Source organism: Kryptolebias marmoratus, linkage group LG4, assembly GCF_001649575.2.
Source record: "Kryptolebias marmoratus isolate JLee-2015 linkage group LG4, ASM164957v2, whole genome shotgun sequence".
Lineage (NCBI taxonomy): Eukaryota > Metazoa > Chordata > Actinopteri > Cyprinodontiformes > Rivulidae > Kryptolebias > Kryptolebias marmoratus.
In genome coordinates, this window is record NC_051433.1 from 23,205,682 (window position 1) to 23,228,219 (window position 22,538).

General features: G+C 40.7%; 1 protein-coding gene across 1 annotated transcript; it reads left to right on the forward strand.

Moving 5' to 3' along the window:
* The first annotated feature begins 2,035 nt into the window (after positions 1 to 2,035).
* Positions 2,036 to 21,512, forward strand: ccdc120 (coiled-coil domain containing 120). Its single transcript, XM_017430512.3, has 11 exons — positions 2,036 to 2,297; positions 12,045 to 12,194; positions 12,279 to 12,374; positions 12,734 to 12,864; positions 13,508 to 13,609; positions 13,704 to 13,824; positions 13,968 to 14,027; positions 14,689 to 14,842; positions 14,939 to 15,040; positions 15,344 to 16,378; positions 18,298 to 21,512. The coding sequence occupies exons 3-11, from the start codon at positions 12,326 to 12,328 to the stop codon at positions 18,392 to 18,394; spliced, it is 1,851 nt and encodes a 616-aa protein (XP_017286001.1). The 5' UTR covers positions 2,036 to 2,297; positions 12,045 to 12,194; positions 12,279 to 12,325; the 3' UTR covers positions 18,395 to 21,512.
* The last annotated feature ends 1,026 nt before the right edge of the window (positions 21,513 to 22,538 follow it).

The following is a 22,538-nucleotide window of genomic DNA, read 5'->3' on the forward strand; positions in this document are numbered from 1 at the left end:
GTAATCATCAAAATTAAACGAAATAAACATTTGAAATATATGAGTTTGTATGTAATGTATGAATATAATATACAAGTTTCACTTTTTAAATGGAATTACTGAAATCAATCTACTTTTTCATGATATTCTAATTTTATGACCAGCACCTGTAAAATTGCTTCAGGTAGAAGATTCTGTTAGCAGCCTCAGTCTGGGTTAATCTGACAAAAAGATGATTAAACAGTTAAATCACTGACTCAGTTTAACAATAAGTTAGGTTTATCCTGTCCTGGAAACTGTTTCTTCTCATTTTATTTTAATTTGCTTATAGGCCAGATTATTATTATATTTAAATTTAGCAGAGTTCTTGGGGGCAGCCTTTGATCTAAATAAGAAAATGTTTAGACTTTGTTTACTATTACGTTACATTTAATATAATCTAAATACTTAATGGCATTTAGTATGTTAACTTTCTTGTAAAACTAGCACTTCACTGACAAATCACAATTGCATAGTTGCACAAAACAATCCAAAAAGTATTTTGTTCATTTTATTTTCCTAACAGAGCACCTTACTCTCAGACTGCAGGTTTACTTGTGGTTCCTAGAGTTTCAGTTCTCAGGCTCCTCTCTTGTGGAACCAACTTCCAGTTTCTGTCTGTGAGGCTGACATCCTGTCTACTTTTAAGACCAGGCTTAAGACTTTTCTTTTTGATCAATGCTATAGTTAGGGTTGGGTTTCCTGAAGTTATGCTTCTATAGTCTTAGAGTGCTGGAGGACAAACTGACCACATTTCCTCACTCTGCTACTGTCTTTACTCGCTCTACTCTCTTTGTTTATATTTGTAATTATTGATGTCATTAACCTGTGTTTTTCTTCCCATAGAAACTCCACCTGGAGCAGTCCTTCTGTGTTTGTCTCTGTTTCTCTCGTGTCCTCTCGAACCTCAGCTGGTCGAGGCAAATGGCCGCCCATCCTGAGCCTGGTTCTGGTTCTGAAGGAGGTGTTTTCCTGTTAAAAGACATTCAATCCTTTCCTCTGTCTCCAGCGTGCTGCTCGGGATAAGGGGGTTTCTGACAAAATTAAAATTTGACACAATTTTCAACGTTCCATAGAAACAGTACATTATTTTTACTTATTAGCGTTTGATAATGTACTATATGTGAATGTATTTTAATTAGATTGGAATTTGGATTTGTAGTGAATTGATAACTTGGACTTTTTTTTTTTTGGAAAGTGCTCTGAGATGAGGAGTTGTGAATTGATGCTATATAAATAAACTGAAGGGATGAAGAAAGTCACATTTCCAGAGAGAAAGATAATCTGGACCCCTCACCTTCAGGCATGTTGACAAATAAAAGACTTATCGTTGTTTTGGTCAAACCTTGATGTGTTATTATGCACAATGTCACGCAATATTGCTAGATCTCACTGATCTGATAGCGCTCGGAGAATGGGTTGAAGATGACTCTCAGCTACTACCACAAAACTTTAGCTCAGTATGTCTTCATTTGACCAAGTTATAGCCACTTTAGTGTTGGCTGCGGTCAGTTAGCTGTGGCAGCCATGTTGAATTGGGTAGACCGCTGGAGTTGATCACCTGTGGATGTAAATCCAGTGGCTATTTTCTGTGAGTTTCATACATGAGCTATTTCGCTAACAAGCACATATACACGCTCAAGCACCGGCAAAAACATTATCACCATTTTGACCTCACTCTAACTATTTATGACATATAATGATCCTAGCCACCAATACTTCACGTTTGTATGCATCAAGTGTCTGTATTGTTGGCCAAACGTTAAATAGCTACACAGAGTTTGAAAAATAAAAACAAAAGCTATTTTTAAGTTGCACCGATGTGCTGATGTATGCCCCCCCTCCAGATGTGCGTGTGTCTGTGCAACAACTGGAAGATATTTGTGGAGTAAGAGGCGCACATTGGAGGCTGGGAGCTTGTGGGCGGGGCCTCGGCGACAGTGGAGAATAGCGCGTTGTCATTGGCTGTGTAAGGACGGAGGGGGCGGGGTCAGGTCAGCTGAGATGCGCAGGGCTTCAGACGCAGCGGAGGTCGCGAGGCTGCTGCTGAATTACAATTGAGACGCGGAGCCACCACGGAACAGGGGCTTTTTTTTTAAATAAATAAATGTGTGTGACTAATTTACGCACATTTTATTAACCAAAGCTTCCTCCCAGAAAGAATTCAGTCTTTTTATGCTGCGCTGGATTGTTTTTTTATTCCCTCCCCCGCCTCTCGGCTTGGTTTTGTTGAAGAAGAGGACCATGGAGACCTTCGAAGGCATCGGTCATGCTCCCTGGTAAGACTGGCTTCAGCTCCCAAGATGTCTTTCTCATCCTCACTGGGCGTACAAATGAATATCAGGCGTATTTTCTAAAACTCCACTCTGTAAAGGGTGGCGTTAAAAAAAGAAAACGTGCTTTCATTCCACAAAATTGTCATTTTTTCATTTATTTCATTTCCCCCCAACGTGGCACACCTGCTTCCGTGAATTAGTCCCGTGTGGATCATTAGGAGCCCGGTGCTGGCGGCTGCAGCCTCCATGCGGGGATGCAGGAAGAGGGTGGCTCTTAATGAGAAAACACACGCTGGATGTTGAGGAGCACGTTTGCACATTAAATGCAAACACTGTACGGGCAACTATCTGCATTCAGCAAACAGAGGAGCGCACTGTTTGGGCACTGAAAGGCAGGAAATGCCCGGATTGCAGCAGCATATAAATCTAAAGCGGGTGGTGGGGTGTGGGGGAGATAAAAATTCAGTGTCAGGCTTTTTTGTTATGGAGCCACAAGGTTTCTCACTTGTTTCACTGTTTGCACCTAAAACTACCGCCCTTCTCTCGTGCAAGCCCTGTGATTAACAGATTCCTGAACATTAAGGAGGCCTGTCAGGATGTGGACACAGAGAGAGAGAGAGAAAAACGGATCCAGAAGGTGTTGTGTGGGTCAGAAAGAGCTCCCCCCATCTTCTGGTGAATCTGCACCTCCCTGTTTGAGGATTAGTCTTTCAGTTTTGTAGAGTGCAGCGTAACCTTTTAAGTTTGCTCTGTCTACACTGAACATCTGGACACTTGCATTTGGGATCTTTGTCAGAGGGGATTATCAAGGGTTCTTATAGGGAAGTACTGAATCACCCATAGTGCCATCCTGGTCAAAGTGGTTAAAATAAAACATGCAAATTTTTCAGCAAAAAGTGCAGGTCCGTTGGGAGCAGGGTGCTGTGACTTCTGGTGCTTGTAGGTTGTGCAATAAAGAAAAAATTGGCAAAAAACTGTGAGGAAAAAAAAAGGGAAATCAATGGGATTTTGGTGAAACATATGGGAAAACTCAACCCTCTTTGGAGCTCCGTAGATTCTACTTCACAGTAGAAGCATCATTCAAAGTTCAGAAGGGTCAAAGAACGTTGGAGGTTGCATGTATGAACTGGCATTTTAGCAACCTCTACAGTCATTTCACACTCACAGTTTAAGTTTTCTGATTTTTTAGTTTTTTCCATCAATGTTGGTGATTCCACTGTATCTCAAATCCCCCCCAGAGTGCAGACTGCACACCCAAGCTTCCACAGACTACAGTTATAGTTTAGCTTAAAGGTGACCTATTATGCAAAATTCACTTTTTGCATGTTTTTGTACTTCCATTTGGCTATCTACTACTTCTACAAAGAGTCCAAGTGCAGAAAAAATAAAATAAATAAAAACCCACAGCTATTTTTTTGACAATAAGTAAGTGTTTTCTGATCTCTGTACGACCTGTTTCAAAAACCTCGGGATTGTTGCGTTACAACCCCCGTTACCTAGCAACCCCAATTCGAGCCCAGCCCCTCACCTATCAACCCATGTGTAGCTCCACCCACTTCATTACAAGAAGACTGTCTTGTCAGTTCTGCTGGTTTTACCACTGAACAATGTCTGCTGGAAAAGGAAAATGTTTTGTTGTCAGCTGCAATATAGAAAGTGTGTCAGGAACTATTTGTTTGAGGCTGACTTTTCAGTCTGCTTTGTTGTCTGCCTCAATAACTTGACAGTCAGGGAGTGACAGACAAGTGTGTGGTTGCCATGCTGACCATAATGAGCCACTATCAGCAGCTTTGACTTATTTTTTTCTTATTTTGGTTCTCTTCTTACACAGTTTTTACATCAAAACATCGTAATTTTCTCTGAGATTATTACAAAATATGTTGAAATTTGGGGCAGTAGCCGCATTGGCACCCTTCAAAATTTCTTCAGAAATTTCCTAGTCATATTTATTATTTCTGTCCTGTGTGCCGTTGTCTTCCAATTTGACATCGAATACCTTTTTTTTGTCATGTCTTGAGTTATTCAAGCTTGTCTCCACTGGAGCTTGGCCCATATTGATGCGAACACATCACTGCTTCTTTGTCATTTTGTTCCGTCAAAGTGACGCTGCTCTTTTTTTCCCTTTCTTCTGATTTCTCTAAACCATGGACTGACACAACTGGAGCAGCTGGTCCAGTAGCTGGTGAATATCCCGATAAACGCGCACAGAAGGGGGAACCTTTTGCGCAGATCTAAAATAAAAACAAGCTCAGGGAATCAAGTCCCAGACCTTATTAAGTGCTACTCATGTCCAAGACGGGAGAGGATTCACCCACTTTTTCTTCAAACCACAAAAGCCTCCCCAAAACCACTACCAGATCAGGGTGCGTGCGCCGTATGTGTGTGAAGGAAAGCACGTAAATGCAGAGTTGTGGCTGCCTTCATAGATCGGAATGAAACAAAATCAGCAAAGTGGATTATGGCCACAAGAAACACTTTGGAATACAAGCAGAAATCCCTCCAGGTGTATCGAGCAAAGAGAAAATGTATGGAAATAATCCCCTTGGACATTAGAACCACATTCCTTTCTTTATTACTCCCTCCACCTCATCCGAACAGATTCCAGGTGGATGGCAATCCCCGGGTTTGCTGTGTTTGGCTCCAAAGGTGACTCAAGGCCAGAGAAGAAGAATGGAGCCACCCAGCTGGTCAGTCAGAGCCGAGCCACCCTGCCACGCACTGATAAGTGTGGTATAAATCAGTTTTTCGCAGATACAGGGAGCGCAAGAGGAGATTACATTAGCAATGGGAGCTGGTGTGTGTGTGTGGGGTGGGTTACCTGACCTCGTATAAGTCTTTGCACAGTTTTGTGGTTGAAGTCGCTCAGGTGGGGGGAGATCAGGGTTTAATCTTCAGCTCTACATCCCTGACCTCAACCACACCAAAGTAAGCTTCAGAGGGCCAACACCAGCGAGGAAACTGTAGTCATTGTGAATACTGAGAGGATGTGGATATTTTAAAGTGACACCCTCCAGCTGCTATTCTAACCTCTTCTGGATCCGGGTGTAGCGGGTGTAGGGTTCGGCTCTAATGGGAGCTGGGTTTTTTTTTTTTGTTAGCCTGGCTCTGAATCACCATGTGGAAGTTAACAGCAGCAGCAGCTGTGTCAACACCCAACAGCCAACATGAGGGCGTCAGCCTCACCTGTCCACAGTGAGCTCGAGGTGTGATCCCAGCTGCTCTGTCCTGTCCCAAACCCACAAACATATGGGGCGGCAAACTCTGAGTTTCTCGCTGAAGTTTGCTGTGAAATCTGAAAGAATTGGGGTGTTGTGTAAAATGTAAATAAAAGCAGAAAGCAATGATTTGCAAATCTCATTAACCCTTATTTTATTATTCACAGTGGAACATAGTAAACATAAAGTCTTTAAACTAAGAAATTGTATTTTTTTTCAGAAAAATAAGGTAATCTTGAATTTTATAGCTGCAACAAATGTCAGAAAAGTGGGGTCAGGTTCCCCACTGTAAATCATCCCCTCTTTTAACAACAGTCAGTAAACATCTAGGAGATGAGGAGAGCAGCTGCTGGAGGTTTTGGAGGGAATGTTGTCCCATTTTGGTCTGATGGAGGATTCTAGCTGTTCAACAGTCCTGATTGTTCTTTGATGGATTTTTTTGCTGGATAGGAGCCTATGTTGTTCTAAAACCTGTATGTTTGTTTCTGCAATGATGGTCTTTCCAGATGAGTAGTCTGCCCATGACTTCAGGCACTAATGCACCCCCATACCATTAGAGAGGCAGGCTTTTGAACTGTACGCTGGTAGCAGGCCGAATTGGCAGTCTTCTCTTTAGTACGGATGACGTGGTATCTGTATTTAAAAAAGAAAAAAAATCTAATTTAATTTTGTCTGACCACAAAACATTTGTCGACTTTGCTTCAGTTCATTTTAAATGAGCTCTAACCCAGAGAAAACTGTTGAGTCTGGATTAGTGTTCAAATGTGGCTTTGACTTTGCCTGATAGAGCTTTAACCCTCATTTGTGGATGGTACAATAAACTGTGTGTACAGACGGATTAATGGAAGTGTTCCTGAGTCCATGCAGTGATGTCCAGAACAGAATCAGACCTGTTTTTAATGCAGCGGCCCCTGAGGGCCTGAAGATCACCATCATATATTGACCATCATCCTCGTCCTTTGATCTCAGAGATTTCTACAGATTCTTGAAATCTTTTGAAATTATGAACTGTCAATGATGGGATATTAAAACTTTTCCAATTTTCCATTGAAGAACATCATTCTGAACTTGTTCTGCTATTTTTAGATGCATTTTCTTTCAGACTGGTGAACCTCTGCTCGTCTTTACTTCTGAGAGATTCAGCCTCTCTAAAATGCTCTTTTTATACCCAGACCTCTTACTGACCTGTTGCCACTAAACCTAATCCTTCGCAAAATGCTCCTCTAAGCTGTTTCTTGTTTGTACCTCTTACTTTTACAACCGTTTGTTGCCCCTGTCCCAGATTTTTAAAGATGTGTTGCTGCCATCAAATTCAAAATAATTTATATTTTCTAAAAAAAAATTGTAGAATTTCTCAGGTTTAATATTTGATATGTTTACTCTTTTCCATTGTAAATAAAATATGGGTTTATGAGATTTGCAAGTCACTGCATCCTGTTTTTATTGACATTTTAATTGCAGTTGGGGTGGTACGAACAGTTGTAGGTAATAATCGTATAATTTGCCTACATGGTGCTGACTGCGGTATCCTTTTCCTGGAACATTTGAGCCAGATTAAAGCACGGAGCAGGGACATAGGACCTCTTTGAGAGCTGATCAGAATTATGTGTGTCAAAGGAGGAAAAGAAATCCATATAAAGCTTTACAGCCTGTAGCTTTACTTTAATGTTGTAATCTCATGTGTATCACTCCTAAGATGCAAAAAGAGCAAGGCAGCTCCTCCCACCGTACAGGCTTTAATGTTTAGCCCTTCAGACTCGTTCATTTACATTTGTGTGGTGCAAGCCGCATCGGGTTCCTCGGTCTCCCTGCACAGCTCGTGTTTAATCAGCACGGCCTGGTTGGCGTTGTCGATCCCACCATTCAGACTCCTCCACTCATGCATGGTTTGTCTCTCGTACTATCGTCTCAGGTGATCCTTCCTTTGATGCAGCTTTCCATGATTCAGTCTTAGTCTTTGTCCCACAAAAAAAAAAAAAAAAACCAAATTCTTTCTACCTGCCCTTATGTGCACGCCGGATGTTTGGAAAAGTGCTGCCGCTGATCTTGTCAGGTGTGTTGTTTTGAAGTGGGGTTCTGTGGAGAGGTGTTGAAGAATTCATCTCTTACCTGTCATAGATAGCTTTCTGTTTGGAGGAATGGAGTTCATGTCCCACATGACTGATCAGCTAATGGCTAAGCCAAACAGTGATAAGACCAAAGTAGATTGCTGCCGTCTTAAAACAACTCAAATCTTTAAAATCTCATCACAGTTTAACCAAATGCTTGTATGTAAATCTTTACACCGCCTTCGGTTTTGCATTCAACGTTTAGTCCAGCATAAATATTATGACATTTCTGCCATAATTGACCCCAGGCTGCACCAGAAGTGCCACAGCTAGCTGCTGCTGCTATTTTTGCTTGGAAAGAACCATAGAATTCCATGAAAGTAAAAGTGTATTGTAAAACTGGCAGCCAATTAAAGGTCTATGAAGTAGCACTTGCAATAATAGCCGGGAAATTTTTGAGATTGAAGTTGTTTTAAGATGGCAGCGATCCACTTTGGTCTTGGACGTGTTTGGACTAGCCATTAGCTCTTCAGTCCTGTCAGACATAAACTCCGAGGCTGTTCAAGGGGCTATTTACAACTGGTAAGAAATTACTTTTCCCCAAAATCCCACTTCAAAATGCCTGGATTATCCATTTAAAGGTAGTAATGGTTAAAGTACAATAGTTAGTTCTCTTTATTGCTTGTTGTCTTATAGTTGTCATTTGTTTCAGTTTAACTACAGCTGCTGCTGTAAAATGTAATAAACATAACACTCTCTAGAATATTCTGCTTCTAAACGTGGTGTTTGGGGAAATTTGTTTCACGACAAAAGATAGGTTAAAATGCCCCTAACTCTGGTTTAATTGTCTCGCGTCACATCGTTTCTTCTGATGCTCATCACACACACACCAGGCCCATTTAGATTTGAGTATTTCCGTTTCAGAAGTCAGGATGACATGTTATAAACAGCTTTTCTTCTGGAACGTCAACGAGCTTCAGCGCGCTTGTGTTGCTGTCTTTAAGATGCTTGTTGCACACGTTGGCTTAACAGGAAATACAAAGAGCAGAGTTATTAAGTGTACAAGGTAACCTAATAATCTCAATTACACAGAGGAATTCACCATTGGTTTGCTAAAAAAAGCCAACATTATCTAAGTAAAGCTGTAAAACATTTTTTTTTAAATGCTGTGTATTTCTGTTTGAAGGCCTAGCATTCCTTGAAGGAATGCACATCACTCACCGCCTTTCTTGCCTGAGTTTTAAACTTTACAGATCATCTTATGTTGAGAAATGTCAAAGTTTTAGCCATTTTGGTCAAACCTTGTAAACAACTTAATGCACAAACTCATGCAATGTTGAGTTAGCACTCAAAGAAAGTGTCGAGAATGACACTCAGCTATTGCCACATCAAAGTGAGCTCAAGTGTAAAACTGACTGAGTTGTACCCACTGTTTGCTCAAACCACTTTGCTGTGGTGGCCATCTTGAATTGGCTTGTCTCCAAAAGCTAATCAGTTGTTGACATATGTAAAACTGACTGAGTTAAAGTTCTTTCTGGGTTCTTTAAGATCAGTTGGCTGTGGAAGCCATCTTGAATCGGGTTGACTTCAAATGTTAATCAGTTTTAGATGATTATCCAGTGATTGAGTTGCATTAAAACTTGTCCAACGGTTCATGAGATGCTTTAGTAACAGACAGACACACACAGGCGTGGGCAAGAAATGTTAATGATTGTCTTCGCCTTTCAGCAGTGGAGGATAAATGTACACTGTACGGTGTTACTGGATTCACCTTCTCATTTGTTAAGAGCATGAATGTGTGATTTCTTTCCTTATACATTAGTTTTAAAAAGCATAATGGCAAGGGCAACAATAATGGGAACATGTTGGTGAGGAAAGGCAGTAAATTTCCAAGCAAATGTTTTCTGTTTCAGGGCAGAGCAATTCTTAAGAGGCATGGCAACCTTTTGGCTCCGGTGCTCAGCTGCTCAGAGACGAACCAGATGGATCCCGAACGTCTCCGTCTCCCTTTGTGGGCTTACTGCTCCGGTTTAGACACGATAGTGTCTTCGTTTGTCCCAAGGTGAAACGCCCTCCCAGTCTATTAGATCAGCGTCAAATCTGATCATCATGGACTCCGTATTGTCTGACAGGGTCTATGTGATGAGCTTTTTGTCTCAGCGCCGGTCGTAAGTCTGCCACATGTTTTTGTAAACGGCTCCCAGTTGTCTGTCAGTGGGGGGTCAGGCGTGCTGGGGGCGGGGGAGGTAGTTTCACATGTTCAGGAGCGAGCAGCAGTTGCCCTGGTTTGACTCCAGGGGCCATGTAAACGCATGTTTTCACAGAAAGTGAAGCCCGTGCGTGTGTGCTCGTTTGTGTGTACCATTAGCAAACTATCTCTTGAACCAACAAGCAAATTTTAATGAAAAGTAAGGACTGAATGCACATCTACAACTGATTAACTTTTGGATTTAACCCAATTCAAAATGGCTGTCCACCTCAGTAGCTGACAGTCATTCACAACACATTCCAAGCGCTAACAGATCGCACAAGATTCTGCAATATTGCACAAAACTGTGGATGACGTCATTTTCGCAGATTACCCAAAACGGCTGTAATCCGCTATTTCTAAACACAAGGTGATCTAAAGCTCTGGCATGAAAGGCGGCGGGTGATACGTATTCCTTCAAGGAACCCCAGGCCTTGAAATTCTTTCTGGCATTTGAGTGAGGAAAAAAGAAACAATCTGTGCTACGAGCAAGAATCTGGTGCTTTAAGGCAGCTGCTCTGACTAACTGATAGATAAATGTTTCCTTTTCAAAGATGCAGTGCTGGCAGAAGCAGTCTTAGGAATGATAATTGTAATCCGGCCCTTGAGGCCTTCCATGTAGATTTATGGGATGAATGGAGTCTTTTTTTATGATTTAAGCGACTGGCAGGGAGACAGAACAGTGAGTGGTTACAGGAGCCATTTGTGAGCAACAATGAGTGAGAGGGTTTTGGCAGAAAACGCTGTCACTATTTTTGGATATCACGTCTCTACTGGGTGTCAGGGAAAACACTTAGTTTGTGCCGAGCCGCCTCTATGTGGAGATAAGAATGCACGAGAAACAATTCACCTGCTGCAGTTCAGTAATGACAAAACTATTTCTAGAATTTATTGCCAACAGGTGAAGGCGGACGATCAAGTTTTTGCACATGTCTGTATGTGTCTCTCTGTTACCACACACAAACCACTGGACAGGTTTTAATGAAACTGTCAGAAAGTAATCATTGAAAGTACATTTACAGCTGATTAACATTTAGAGTCAGCATGATTCAAGATGGCTGCCACTGCCAACTGACCTTCAACAACACAAAATGGCTACACATACATTAGTGAGCTTTGTCTGTCTGTTAGCAAAATATCTCATGGATCATAGAATGAACGTCAATGAAACTACCAGGAAATAATCACTGGATGTGCCTCTACAAGTGATTAGGATTTGGAGCTACTTCAACTCAAGATGGTTGCCACAGGCAACCAACCTTAGAAAACATAAAAATGGCTATATTTCAGTGAATTCTACAGATGCTGAGCTAAAATTGTGTGTGGTTGTAGCTGAGAGCCATTCACAACACGTACTCAAAGCGCTACTCATTGTGTAAGATTTTTGCTTTAAACTTTAGCATTAAATGCTGGAGTCAACTCTTTGTGTCAGTTAGCAAAATTTCTCTTGAACAACTAGATGGATGTTCATAAAACTCTCAGAAAGTAACCATTAAATGCACGTCTACAACTGAAAAATGTTTGGAGTCAATTCGATTCAAGATGGCCACCACAGCTAATCCAGATTAGCCAACACCAAAATTGCACTTAACTCATTCAATTTTACAGATATTGAGCTACAATTTGGTGTGGCAGAAGCTGAGATTAATCCTCAGCACATACTCTGAGCATGACATCTTGTGATATCCCTGTGCATCATGTTATTTTCAAGGGTTGACCAGGTTCAAACAATGCAATCTCTTCCTTCTACTCTTTATTATACTGAGGACTGATAGTTTATGACGGCAGCAAAGAAAAAAAAAAGAAATAGTCTTACATAACATTTATCTCCTGCCTAATATCTCTTTTATCCCACCTTGCTTCTTGTTCTGGTTCTCTGACTTCTTTCCCTTTTTTTCCCATCAGTAGCTTTTGAGCTTTGATTTAGAAACCAAACGGATGAAGTTAATCTTTCTGTGTCTCTGTCCATTCATTATTAATGTTACTTATCTGGTCTCATTTTTCCCCTCTTTGCAAATTAATTGGTTGCTATTTTTGTTTCAAGTTCTAATTTGAGAATAATAGCTTCAGAATGTCTTATGTGCTAATTTTGACCTGACTTTATTCAGGCTTACTTTCTAAATGTTCTGCAAAACTGTTTAGGCAAACTTCTCATAAAGCCTTAACACATTTCAGAATGAACCACGTTGGGCCACAGAGCTTTCCTGACGGTGGTTTTCTTTTTGAACATTTCTTTCAGGTTTACGTTTTAGCCACCTGAGCAGTGGTGCTGTGGTTCTCCCTGTGTGTCCCGAGAACAACAACTCGTCCGGACTAATTTGCTAATTTGCTAAAAAATAAATAAATAATGCAACTCCATGCACACCTCAAGAACACAAATGGCTGCAAGGTCAGTGAGAAGGAAACATTCGAGCTTGAATATGTTTTGTTTGTGTTTCTGAGCCGCTGATCACCCACAGTTTGTATTGATTAGGTAACGGCGTGGTTGGGAGAGCTGTGAAGTCCCCAGATTTACATCACATGGAGGTCAAAGGTCATCTGATCACATCCATGGGTTTGGGGACTCCTGGTGAGTAGCAGTGGCTTCTCGCAGTGTAAAGATGCATGCAGTAACGTCGTGTCTGGGCAAGACTTTCAATTTCTGACAGTTTTTTCTCAAGGGAACAGTCAGCTGAAAAACAAGTTGTTCCCATACTGCCAACACAGCTGCCAGATACGCTTATCAGGAAAGGGTAGAACTGAGAGGAAACACCTTATCAAAACCAGCATAAACACAGCCAAAAGACAGCATATGTAATCCTAACAAGACCCATCAGACTAGGAGTCATTTTGCGAGTAATTTACATGGACATTTGAACCTTTTTTTTCCCTTAAATATAAAGCTCACATTATCGTTCCGAGATGTCTTACATGTGTTGTGGTGCACAGATGTTCATGGCTGCCAGGACAGCAAGCTGCAGGCTGAGAGGATCGCAGCTCTGCAAGAGAGGAAGCAGGCCCTGGAGGCTCTCCTCAATGCAAGAGTGGGAGAGCTCAAACAAGTCTGTTTACAGGAAGCTGTGAGTCGCTTCTCCCATTTTCACACATCTTTGAAACAGTGCAAAAAAAAAAAAAAAAGAGAAAAAGATCCAACTCCACGTTTTCTAGTTGTTAAGGTAATAGATGTGGCCCATTATTTATTTTATCTTTTTTTTTTAAGTTCACGTCCAGCTTCGCTATATAGCAGCCTGAGCGCAGATGCGGCAAGCAACTTGTTGAAAATGTTTTCAGCACTTACAAAGGGCTGCAAATTAATCTTAGCTCAATTGCTCCTGAGAGCCTGTCAGCACATGTTAATGAGGCCGCAGCTGCATCAGCTTTTCTTTAACAGCTGTTTAACACATCCCTTATATTTTCAGATGGATGTATAGTGACTCACCCCATCTCTGCGTACCTATTTTTGGAGTCAAAAATTGTTCTGCCACCAGTGTGGCTCAGCTAAGAAGGTTGAACTGCAAATCATCTGCACAGTTATTACCTCTGTTTAGTGGTAAAATACAAGTCTGATGCTGTTGCGTCACTCAGAATGTTTTCTTGCATAATGATTTTAGTGGAGAAGACCGTTTAAGGAAGGATTTCATTGAGATTTACAGTAATCTGTTAAGTGGTATCATTTTACATAACACACTGGACCTGGCAGACCTTATTGAATGTCCTCTGCAGGAGCTGACTGGGAAGATGCCACGTGCTTTCCCTCTGGAGCTAGGAGAGAAACCCCCAGTGGTGCAGCGCAGAGCTGGCCTGGCGCCGAGCACCAAGGCAGAGGTAAGTGAGCACCTTGAATATCAATTGTGTTTACGCGTCCACTGTCTGTATGTTTATTTGTGGTCTAACGTGGCTGTCTGTGTCTTGGCTGCAGGATGACTCTGTCCAAAGAAAGCAGATGAAAGCAATTTTTACCGGCGCTCTTTGCAGAAACTCTGAATCGGACCGAAATGGCCCCAACAGCAAAAGGACTGTTCATCGGGGATGTCATACAGGTACACATACTCTGCAGCTAAAACCACATCCACACTCCCTGATCTTAACGTCTCCAAATACACATTCGTCTTTCCACATATAATTATAACAGGTAACAGTTGTGCAGCCTTGTTCTTGAAGTAAACTTCTTGTTGTCTTTTAGAGGATACTGTGATGTCAGAAAGTACCAGCTCTATGTCAGATTCAACATCCCATGACAACGGTGAGCCAACAGGACATAAATGGTGTTTTACGGAACTTCTGCATGTAATATTTTCTCATGAGTTGAAACAAATCAGACCAGTATTTAAAAAAGAAACCATCTTTTGCAACAGGTAGTTTATTCTCACAAGATGCACTAAAAAGTAAATATAATTTAAGTATATACTTTTTCTCCTGCTTTTCCATTCTGTAAACCAACAAATAGATATTGTGTGCAATTCTTACTAATTTTGTATAAGTATGTTTCATTTTTTTTTCTTCCCATATTATTGTTGCTGTTGTTTCTACTCTTATGATTTACTTGAGAGAAATACATTGTTAAAATAAATAAATAATAATAATAATTTTGATGAAGGAAATTATTCATTTATTATTTTACTTAATCAGATAAAAAAAACAGCACAATAAACGAACGTGAAATTACAGTAAATTACCAGATGTTTTGATGTTAAAAAATGGTTCAAAAATAGATTTAAAAAAAAAAAAAACTCACAAATTGGGTCTAGAATTTCACAATGAAAATAGGAACTCTGCTTTTAAAGATGCCTTTTGCTGGATACAGCACATCAATATTTACAAAAAGAATTAGTATAAATGGCTGACAGTCATGAGAAAGTGGACTACAACCTGAGATGATTTGCTTGTGTTTCTTTTCCTGAAAGACTCTTCACCGAGTGTCGCTGCCGATCAGCGCTCTCTGTCCCAGCCCCGGCTCACTGTGGGCAGCCCCGACCACAGAATCAGCAGGAAGCTCTCTCCAGTTGAGATTTACTATGAGATGAGGACGCGCCGTAACTCAGTCACAAGCTCTGTTAGGTACTTATCCTGGGAGTGAGCAAACTGTGCTAGCTTATTCGTACAAAATTAGTCTTGATAATATAAGTTGTACACATCTTGTGCTGCCTTTTTCAGCCCAACTCACTCTTTACCGAGAAGTGCTTCTAATGTTGAAGGAAGAAGTGTTCCAGCCACTCCAATGTTGGCCCGAACTGCTCCAATCAGTGTTCACGTCAGGTAATTTGCTTTTATCTGACGCATTCATGCAGCAGAACCCCAGCTCTTTCCAACTGTGGTAACTATACAGTTTTAAAATGGCTCACTGAGTTAATTTCCGACACAAAGTTATAGAGTTGGAACGATTAGTGTCAAATATAGCTGCCAGCAAGAGTCCTGGTTGAACGTTTGGGCTTAAAAAATATTTTTCTTTGAAATGCATCATCAGTTTTGATTGAACTTGCTTGTATTCACTTATTTTTATCTTTAGCTGCCCTAGAAGTTTCCTAAAAAGAGTTGCTGTTATGCTTTATTGTCCCGTAGGTCGGATGCATCAAATGGTAATGGGCTGAAGCAGTGGTCAGGGAGTCTGGATGTACCATATATGGTTCCTCTGGCTCCAGAGGGCTCCTCTTCTGATCGACGAAGCTGCCCTTACAGCTCCCGCGCGAGGCGCAGCAACAGCTCTGAGGCCCTCCTGGATAGGTCAAGCCTGCCAGATGATCCCGAGCCCAGAAATGGTATGCCTCAGAGGGGAGGGCCCTACAAGAGCTCAGAGACACTGACTGACGGTAAACTGCGGCACATTCACCTGGGAAGCCCAGAGAAACACGTGGACAACTCCATGAAGCAGGTTAAAATGCGTCTGTCAATGGGGGGCCGAGGGACCAGCGATGGCTACAATGACCTTTTGATGGACTATATTTGGGGTAAACAGCAGAGGATGCAGGTGCAGCACCACCTGTATCAGTCCACAGGCAGAATCTGGCAAGATATGCCCTCCCCTCGCTCCTCCACTGCAGCAGTGCCTCCTCATACCAATGGATTTTCTCATTCCCAGGTGCATCTTCCCAGCGCTACAACTTCTTACAGCCCCATGGTCCTCAGAGGGTCCCAAGCAGAGCTACGTAGGGTCAAAGTCACCAGGACCAAATCCTGTGGACCTTTTATTCCTTTGCAGCAACATCAAGATGGCATCCTGCTATCAGCATACGAGTCCCCTCTTCCTGCCACTAGCACCACCACATCCTCCATTCCTAACCTGCACCCTTATCAAACTGAGCTGTCTGTCCCCCCCTTCAGCCGTAGACCCCCCCAGTTCTCTCTTCCAACTCCAGAAGATTCAACCAGGAGCCTGCACAAAGCTCTGGCTCTGGAGGGCCTGAGGGACTGGTACCTGCGGAATGCTTTCGGCTACCCTTCTGCTGCCTCGAAGGGCCACGAAGCAGGAATCTCTCGTCTCTCACACCCTCATCCACTGGTGCACCAGGCCCAGTCTCTTCAAGGTGAACCAGCCAACCCCCAGAGGTCTCAGATTCCCCAGTCAGCCAGCTTCCATGGACACCCACTACATGGACGGTCAGTATACCTGTTTATCTATAATTCACACTTGTTCAAATTAAGTTTCAATAGAACAATACATACAAAGCTTCAGCACTGTCAGAGTAGATCATTTTATTTCTGTGCAGTTATTTTTAGTCATAGCTTTTAGTATGTGGCAATGTTTGTATCTGCCATTAGCTTTGCCTGTTGTCATTTCCTTTGTTGTATAAAAGGACGAAAATGGCTGTCAATAGGTTAAAAAACATTGCCTAATAGCAATGGTTAAGTAGCAGCAGGATATCTTAACTAGCAGGAACACCGACTTAGGAAGTGGTCATTCATAATGTTTGTCTTCCTCAAATGAAGTTTCTGTAAGGCAGGCACTTTGTTTGAGGAGAGGATTTAGATGTTTTGCTTGTTTAGAATGACAGTGTCCTGTGTGTGTTTTAAGGAGCATGTGTGGATACATTTCCCTGATTTCTCTGTTTGTACCGCTGATATTTGTGACTGTCTTTCAGTAAAGCTTTCACCTGGGGATACGCTCACTCTGTACCCTACAAATCCATCTATCATCCTCCTTTACAACTGCGGCTATTTTTATTGTTTTTTGTTTCGCATGGTCAGCATCATCTTGCCACTGGCTGCCAACAACCAGGCTGTCAGTTGTTTCCTGCTCAAAAGTCCACAGTCAGGAGGCTTCTATAAACTGAATGCAATTACCCACAAGGCTAAAAGAAAGAAAAACTGATTAAAAATTAGTCACTGATTTGGACAACCCTTAAAGCAAATTTTAAAGGTACAACTGTTTATAACCTTTTAAGGTTTTAACTCTCCAGTCATGTTGTTGCTGTGACCATGGTTGAGAATTTTCACTTCAGCTCCCTTTCACACTGGATGACAAACCTGCTCAACATAAAAAAAAAATCAGCCAGAACATGGCTGGTCTTTGCAGGGTCTTGGTTAGATCTTTATCCACATAATTAAAACTCATTGGGCTCCACATAATAAAGCATGATAGGACCACAGTGGTTTGGAGCGAGCACAGAACTTCCATAGTGAGGTCCTGGTGGTTTATCATCCTAGTGGGAGCGTATCGAAGTCCTGAGTGGAGTCTGGAGGCAGTGTAATAGCAGCGTACGTATGAAGTGGGGCCTGTGCGCACATGCGTGGCTCAGCCATTGAGAATTTGACGCAGGACTGGCCACTGTGGCCTCACGCCTAGGTTACGGACCCATCGCACCCACAGTGCGCTTGTAACATCCCAAATAAGTTATTGCAACACTTGCTGCCACTGCTCTTGCTCCAACTCACCAAGCTCTCACCACATGGCTCCAACGACCAATCCATGGTCTCCACTTGCCAATAAATACTGCGTCATGCTCAGCTGTCCTTCATTCGTCTTTTGGATGCGAAGCAAGGAGCGCTTGGTCTCATCATAATCAGGTTTGCTGGATGAGGAAGGAAGAAAGGTGGTCGAGACATGGTCGAGTGTCTGCCCAGAAAACTCCTTCACCTGCGTCCTCTAATGCTGATGAAAGTTTTCTCCTCCACATGAAGGCTAAAAGAGATACTGGAGGCCCTGAAACCTCTGATATATATATATATATATATATATATATATGTGTGTATATATATATATATATATATATATATATATATATAGGAAAAGTCTGCAGAGCACAACAGGGTTATGGAAACAACCTAGCACAGACATGAGCTTCTAGCACATAGGTGCATCCTGACATGGTTTTAGAGAGCTGTGCCAGGACAGGGCTCAGGGTGTGGTGATTGTGGGCATATGTGGTAGGATGTGTAGGTCATGGAGAGAGCACATAGCTAGGGTTGTCAACCGATATGAAGGGGGCTTTGGGAAAAACAATTTTTAGTTTCAACTGTGTGCCTTTTGGTTTAGGACTGTTGTGTTGAATTTCCCTCTTCCTTCACCTCCCCGACAGGTCGATGGAGTTTTCACTTTATCAGGAGACTCCAGATCCACAGAAACAAGAGGCGACTCCCAGCGAAACGAGTGCAGACCCAGGCACGCTGGTCTGAAGCAGCAGAGCGCACTCACACATGCAACCACGCACACCGCAAGGAATGTGTAGAAACACTGTAGCATCGCGTGGGCTCGACTCAAATGTGCAAGTTGATATAATGTTACCTCAACAACTAAGCAAAACACAACAACCTTAGTAAAATGAGACTTACATGTAGCTGTACAGTTTGAAAACCCTGTGTTAGGTCTGATTCCAACAGTGTGAACTTTAAATCCAGTGTTCCCATATGAATGTGCACTGGTGCTGACTCGTGGAGCATCCAATACAAGTATAGTCATGTTCTATTGTTCTTTGTATATAAACACTTTTGGTCCAACACAAGCAGTAAGATCCTTCCTAATAGCCCTGAAAAGTTTCCCAACATATAATTTTTTACAGAATATATACAACTTTAAATTACTATTTTGTATCTTCTGATATATAGAGAAAAGTTATATTAAAAGGGTTAATTTATTGGTCTTTACCTGTGTGAGAAACAGAATCATTACATCACTTTTCATTTGACTAGTAGTGTTCTTACATGCCATTGAATGTTCATTTTTAAACTATTAAAAAAAGCAAAAACATGTACCATTTCTGAACCGCCATTAATTTTACAGCCTTGATTTCTTTTTTTTTTTTAAACATTCGATGAAATGAAAAGAGGCCATGGAATGTAGCAAAACTGAATGCAGGTGGGAGTGCCTAAATGTTTTATTATCTAAACTAAATCTTTGGAAGAAGTGCTAACATTAAAGGGATAGTTTGGATTCATTTTCAAAGTGGGGTCTGCAGTTCTAGTCCTAGTTATCGGAAGTTAGTACCTTGTCTGTAGTAAATAGAAGTCTTGGCAATCTGCGTCTGTAGAAATAGATTTAATTCTGCTACAGTGGACAGAATAATGGCTACTCAGATAATTTTTTTAGCTGATTTCAGCTAGAAATAAACAAGTCCCATCTGATCAGGTGAACTGATACAATTGTAGCCTTAACATGTAATTTTGTGGGGTGTTGGTTAACTCATACCTTCACCACTTCATACCCTTACCTCGTACTTAGCGATTGCCATTTTGTACTCAGGTTCCATTTTGTACTCACCAGGTATCATTTTGTACCCATGTGCTTGCGTACCTATGTATTTCTGTGTCCTTTTCTACGGATAAAGTTAAGGTTAGTGATAGAGCCAGGGATCAGAGGTGGAAATTAGGGGTTAGGGGACAGGGTTAGGGATCTGGTAAACATCAACCTACCCTTAAAATGCAGATGGTATTAAAACTAAAACTCCAATAAATCATCAATATTAGGGACTGGTAGGAAGTAGGTCAAGCCCAGTATGAAGAGACCCGTGGCAGATGGTTTCTTTTTGTACCCATGAAAGTATAGATGCAAAAGTACAAAGTTGCAAAAAGAAGAAGCCAGTTGTTTAACTCAAAGACCTTTTTGCGCAGTAGTAGTAGAAAACAGCGACAAACGAAACTACAGGTCTCATGAAAAAGTGTAGAAGTTTAAAATCAGCTAATGTAGCCTTTGCTTGTACCGGTGGGAGGTTTTTAAGTTTTAGTTGTTATATATGTGTGAAATCTGCTAAAAAGAAGACCCCTGCCTAACTTTATCCCTTTTTCTACAAACTCGGTTCACTAAGACTTCTATCTAATGCAATCAAGGCCCTGATAAGGACTTCACAGAACCTGAGTTCAAATAAAACTCAAACTACACATTTGAGCCTTGGTTATAAGCTATGTCTGAGTACAAACTGAAATAATTTTACACTTAGTTAGGGTATATGGATTGATGTCATATTGTGATATAATAAAAAACAATTGTTTTCTGTGTAGACCTCAACAGAACGACTTTATCAGCAAGAAAAGCCTTTAGGTCATGGTGTAACCTGCTGTATGGCAGCAGCGCATGATTGTACAACAACAAATTGCATTTGAAGGTTTTGACTGTCATACAAAGCACTTTATGGACATCTAAAGCCTTAATTCCCTATAAAATTATCAGCAAGTGAGATGACAGACAGTACTAAGGTTTAAACAGGGTTTCTGAACTTTATTAAATGACTTTATCAGCGTCTACTGAAGGTCTGTTTGAGTGGTAGTTTGTATATAGTGAGGACTGATGTGTCTAATGCTAACATTTTGTTCTCATGCTAACAATGTAACCTTTGAACTAACCCCATATTACTGTATTTAATCTAAATAACCTCCAATACGCCTTCCACCCCCAAGTGAGCACTGCTGGTTGATGGTGTGAACCGGAGAAAACTGCTGTAGTTACTGAATGATGGTGTGAGCAGGTCTCATACCAGGAAGTTGTTTAAAAAAAATATTGCTGGCTGATTTTTGTATTTGTCGTGATTTGAACTCATTTGTTGCTGTTGTCGAAGATGAAATGAACTTTCCTTTTTTTCCTCCCCACTTTATATTGCACCATTGCACCATTTTTGTCATCAGTCTTGGTAGCATTGACAAAAATCAGAAGTCATAGCAGAAAAAGGCTTGTTTGGTGCAACATGGGGTTACATTTTTTTTTAGTTTTTTTTTGTCATTTATGTGTTGAATTCTTGCCATTGTGGAACCACTCTGGATTTAATTATTTTTGTGTGTCATAAGTCATGTTTTTTTTTAAATAATAATGCTCATCTATACAGTGTAGCGCTGTTTTCAGTTCCTCTGTCTGATGTGTTCAGAACATTTCAGTTTTCAGCTTCATGGAGCTTCTTTCAGCTCATTAAAACCTGAAATCAAAGACCAAACTGCTGTGCACTGGGGGTCAAAAAGGTATTTTTCAGATTATGTACTCTGCATATTTAAAATAAATGCTATGAATTTAGCTCTGAAGAAAATGTATTCCAACTATATTTATGAACTTATATCATTTTGTAGCCATCTACTGTAGCTCTTTATCATCAGTGCAGGAGTTGCCAATGTGTCTTTAAAAAAAAAAAAGTTATTCCGCAGTGTGATGTGTTACGACTTAATTGGAATTTTTTTTATTTTTATTTAAATGCAAGTGTTTTCTTTCTCTTTTGTGTCTTTATGATCAGGCTTGTGAAATTACCGGGCCTGCTATCTGCTGTATGTATGAGAGTTTGCATTCATTCTACTAAATAAAGTGTCATGTTGAAATCTACGTGAAATGCAAGATTTTTGTTTTGATTTATCAAGACAACGGTCTTCCCTGCAACAAAAGCTAACAAGTGAAAGCAGAACCTCTTTAAAATATTCCGTCTGTATTAAGTATTTCGGTGTTTTAGAAGTTTATCATTATTGTTATTATTTTAGGCCAATGTTTAGATGCAAAATTGAATAGTGTTGTTATATATATATATATATATATATATATATATATATATATATTTAGTTGTGGCAATGCATCCCATTATGTAGGATTGGGCTTAAGTGTCAGTTTAGATGTACAAGTACTAGGTTGCATGATGTGTGGAGCGGAAACTAGCTCTGTTGCGTCACAATTAGATGGTGGCTGGCTCTACTCTTAGCAAGAGCATTCCTGTATGCAGCAGTTTTATGTTCCCCCAGAGCTCACTGGAATTTTATTATTTTAGATTTTAAAATTACACATGTATTTTCCATCCAACATGTATGTGTTTTTCTATAACAATGAACTGAAATAAAGACAGCCTTTATTATTGAAAGATAGTGTAAGGTTTGAAAAAAATGAAAAATTCTTACTGTATTTAACAATAGACAGCGATAAGGTGATGCCACTCTTTTGACTTTATTTGTAGTGTTTAAATCGGGCAACAACTGGTCCAAACCACCTGGAGCAGGACCTCCAATCACAAACTGGGTGAGTAAATTACTTTGATATTTTTTTTTCCATTGTTGTTCTTTTATATTATATCACTACAGATGTTAAGTATTTTTAGTATATATTGGTTTTGTGGGTGGATATGTTGCCATGCAACAGATAAATTATCCTTAGTGATATTTGGATAATGGAAAAAGTTGCAGTAGGCATTTATTTCTACATAAACATGCTTTTTAAATCCGCTGAATATTTGATTAAACACTTTGCTGAACAATATTTTCAATTATTTTAGAATGTGTTCATTAAAAAAAATGTTCATGATCAGAATTACTTATCTAAACAATTGTAAAATTATGAAAGCTTTTAATGTTTAGCACGTCAAGAAAA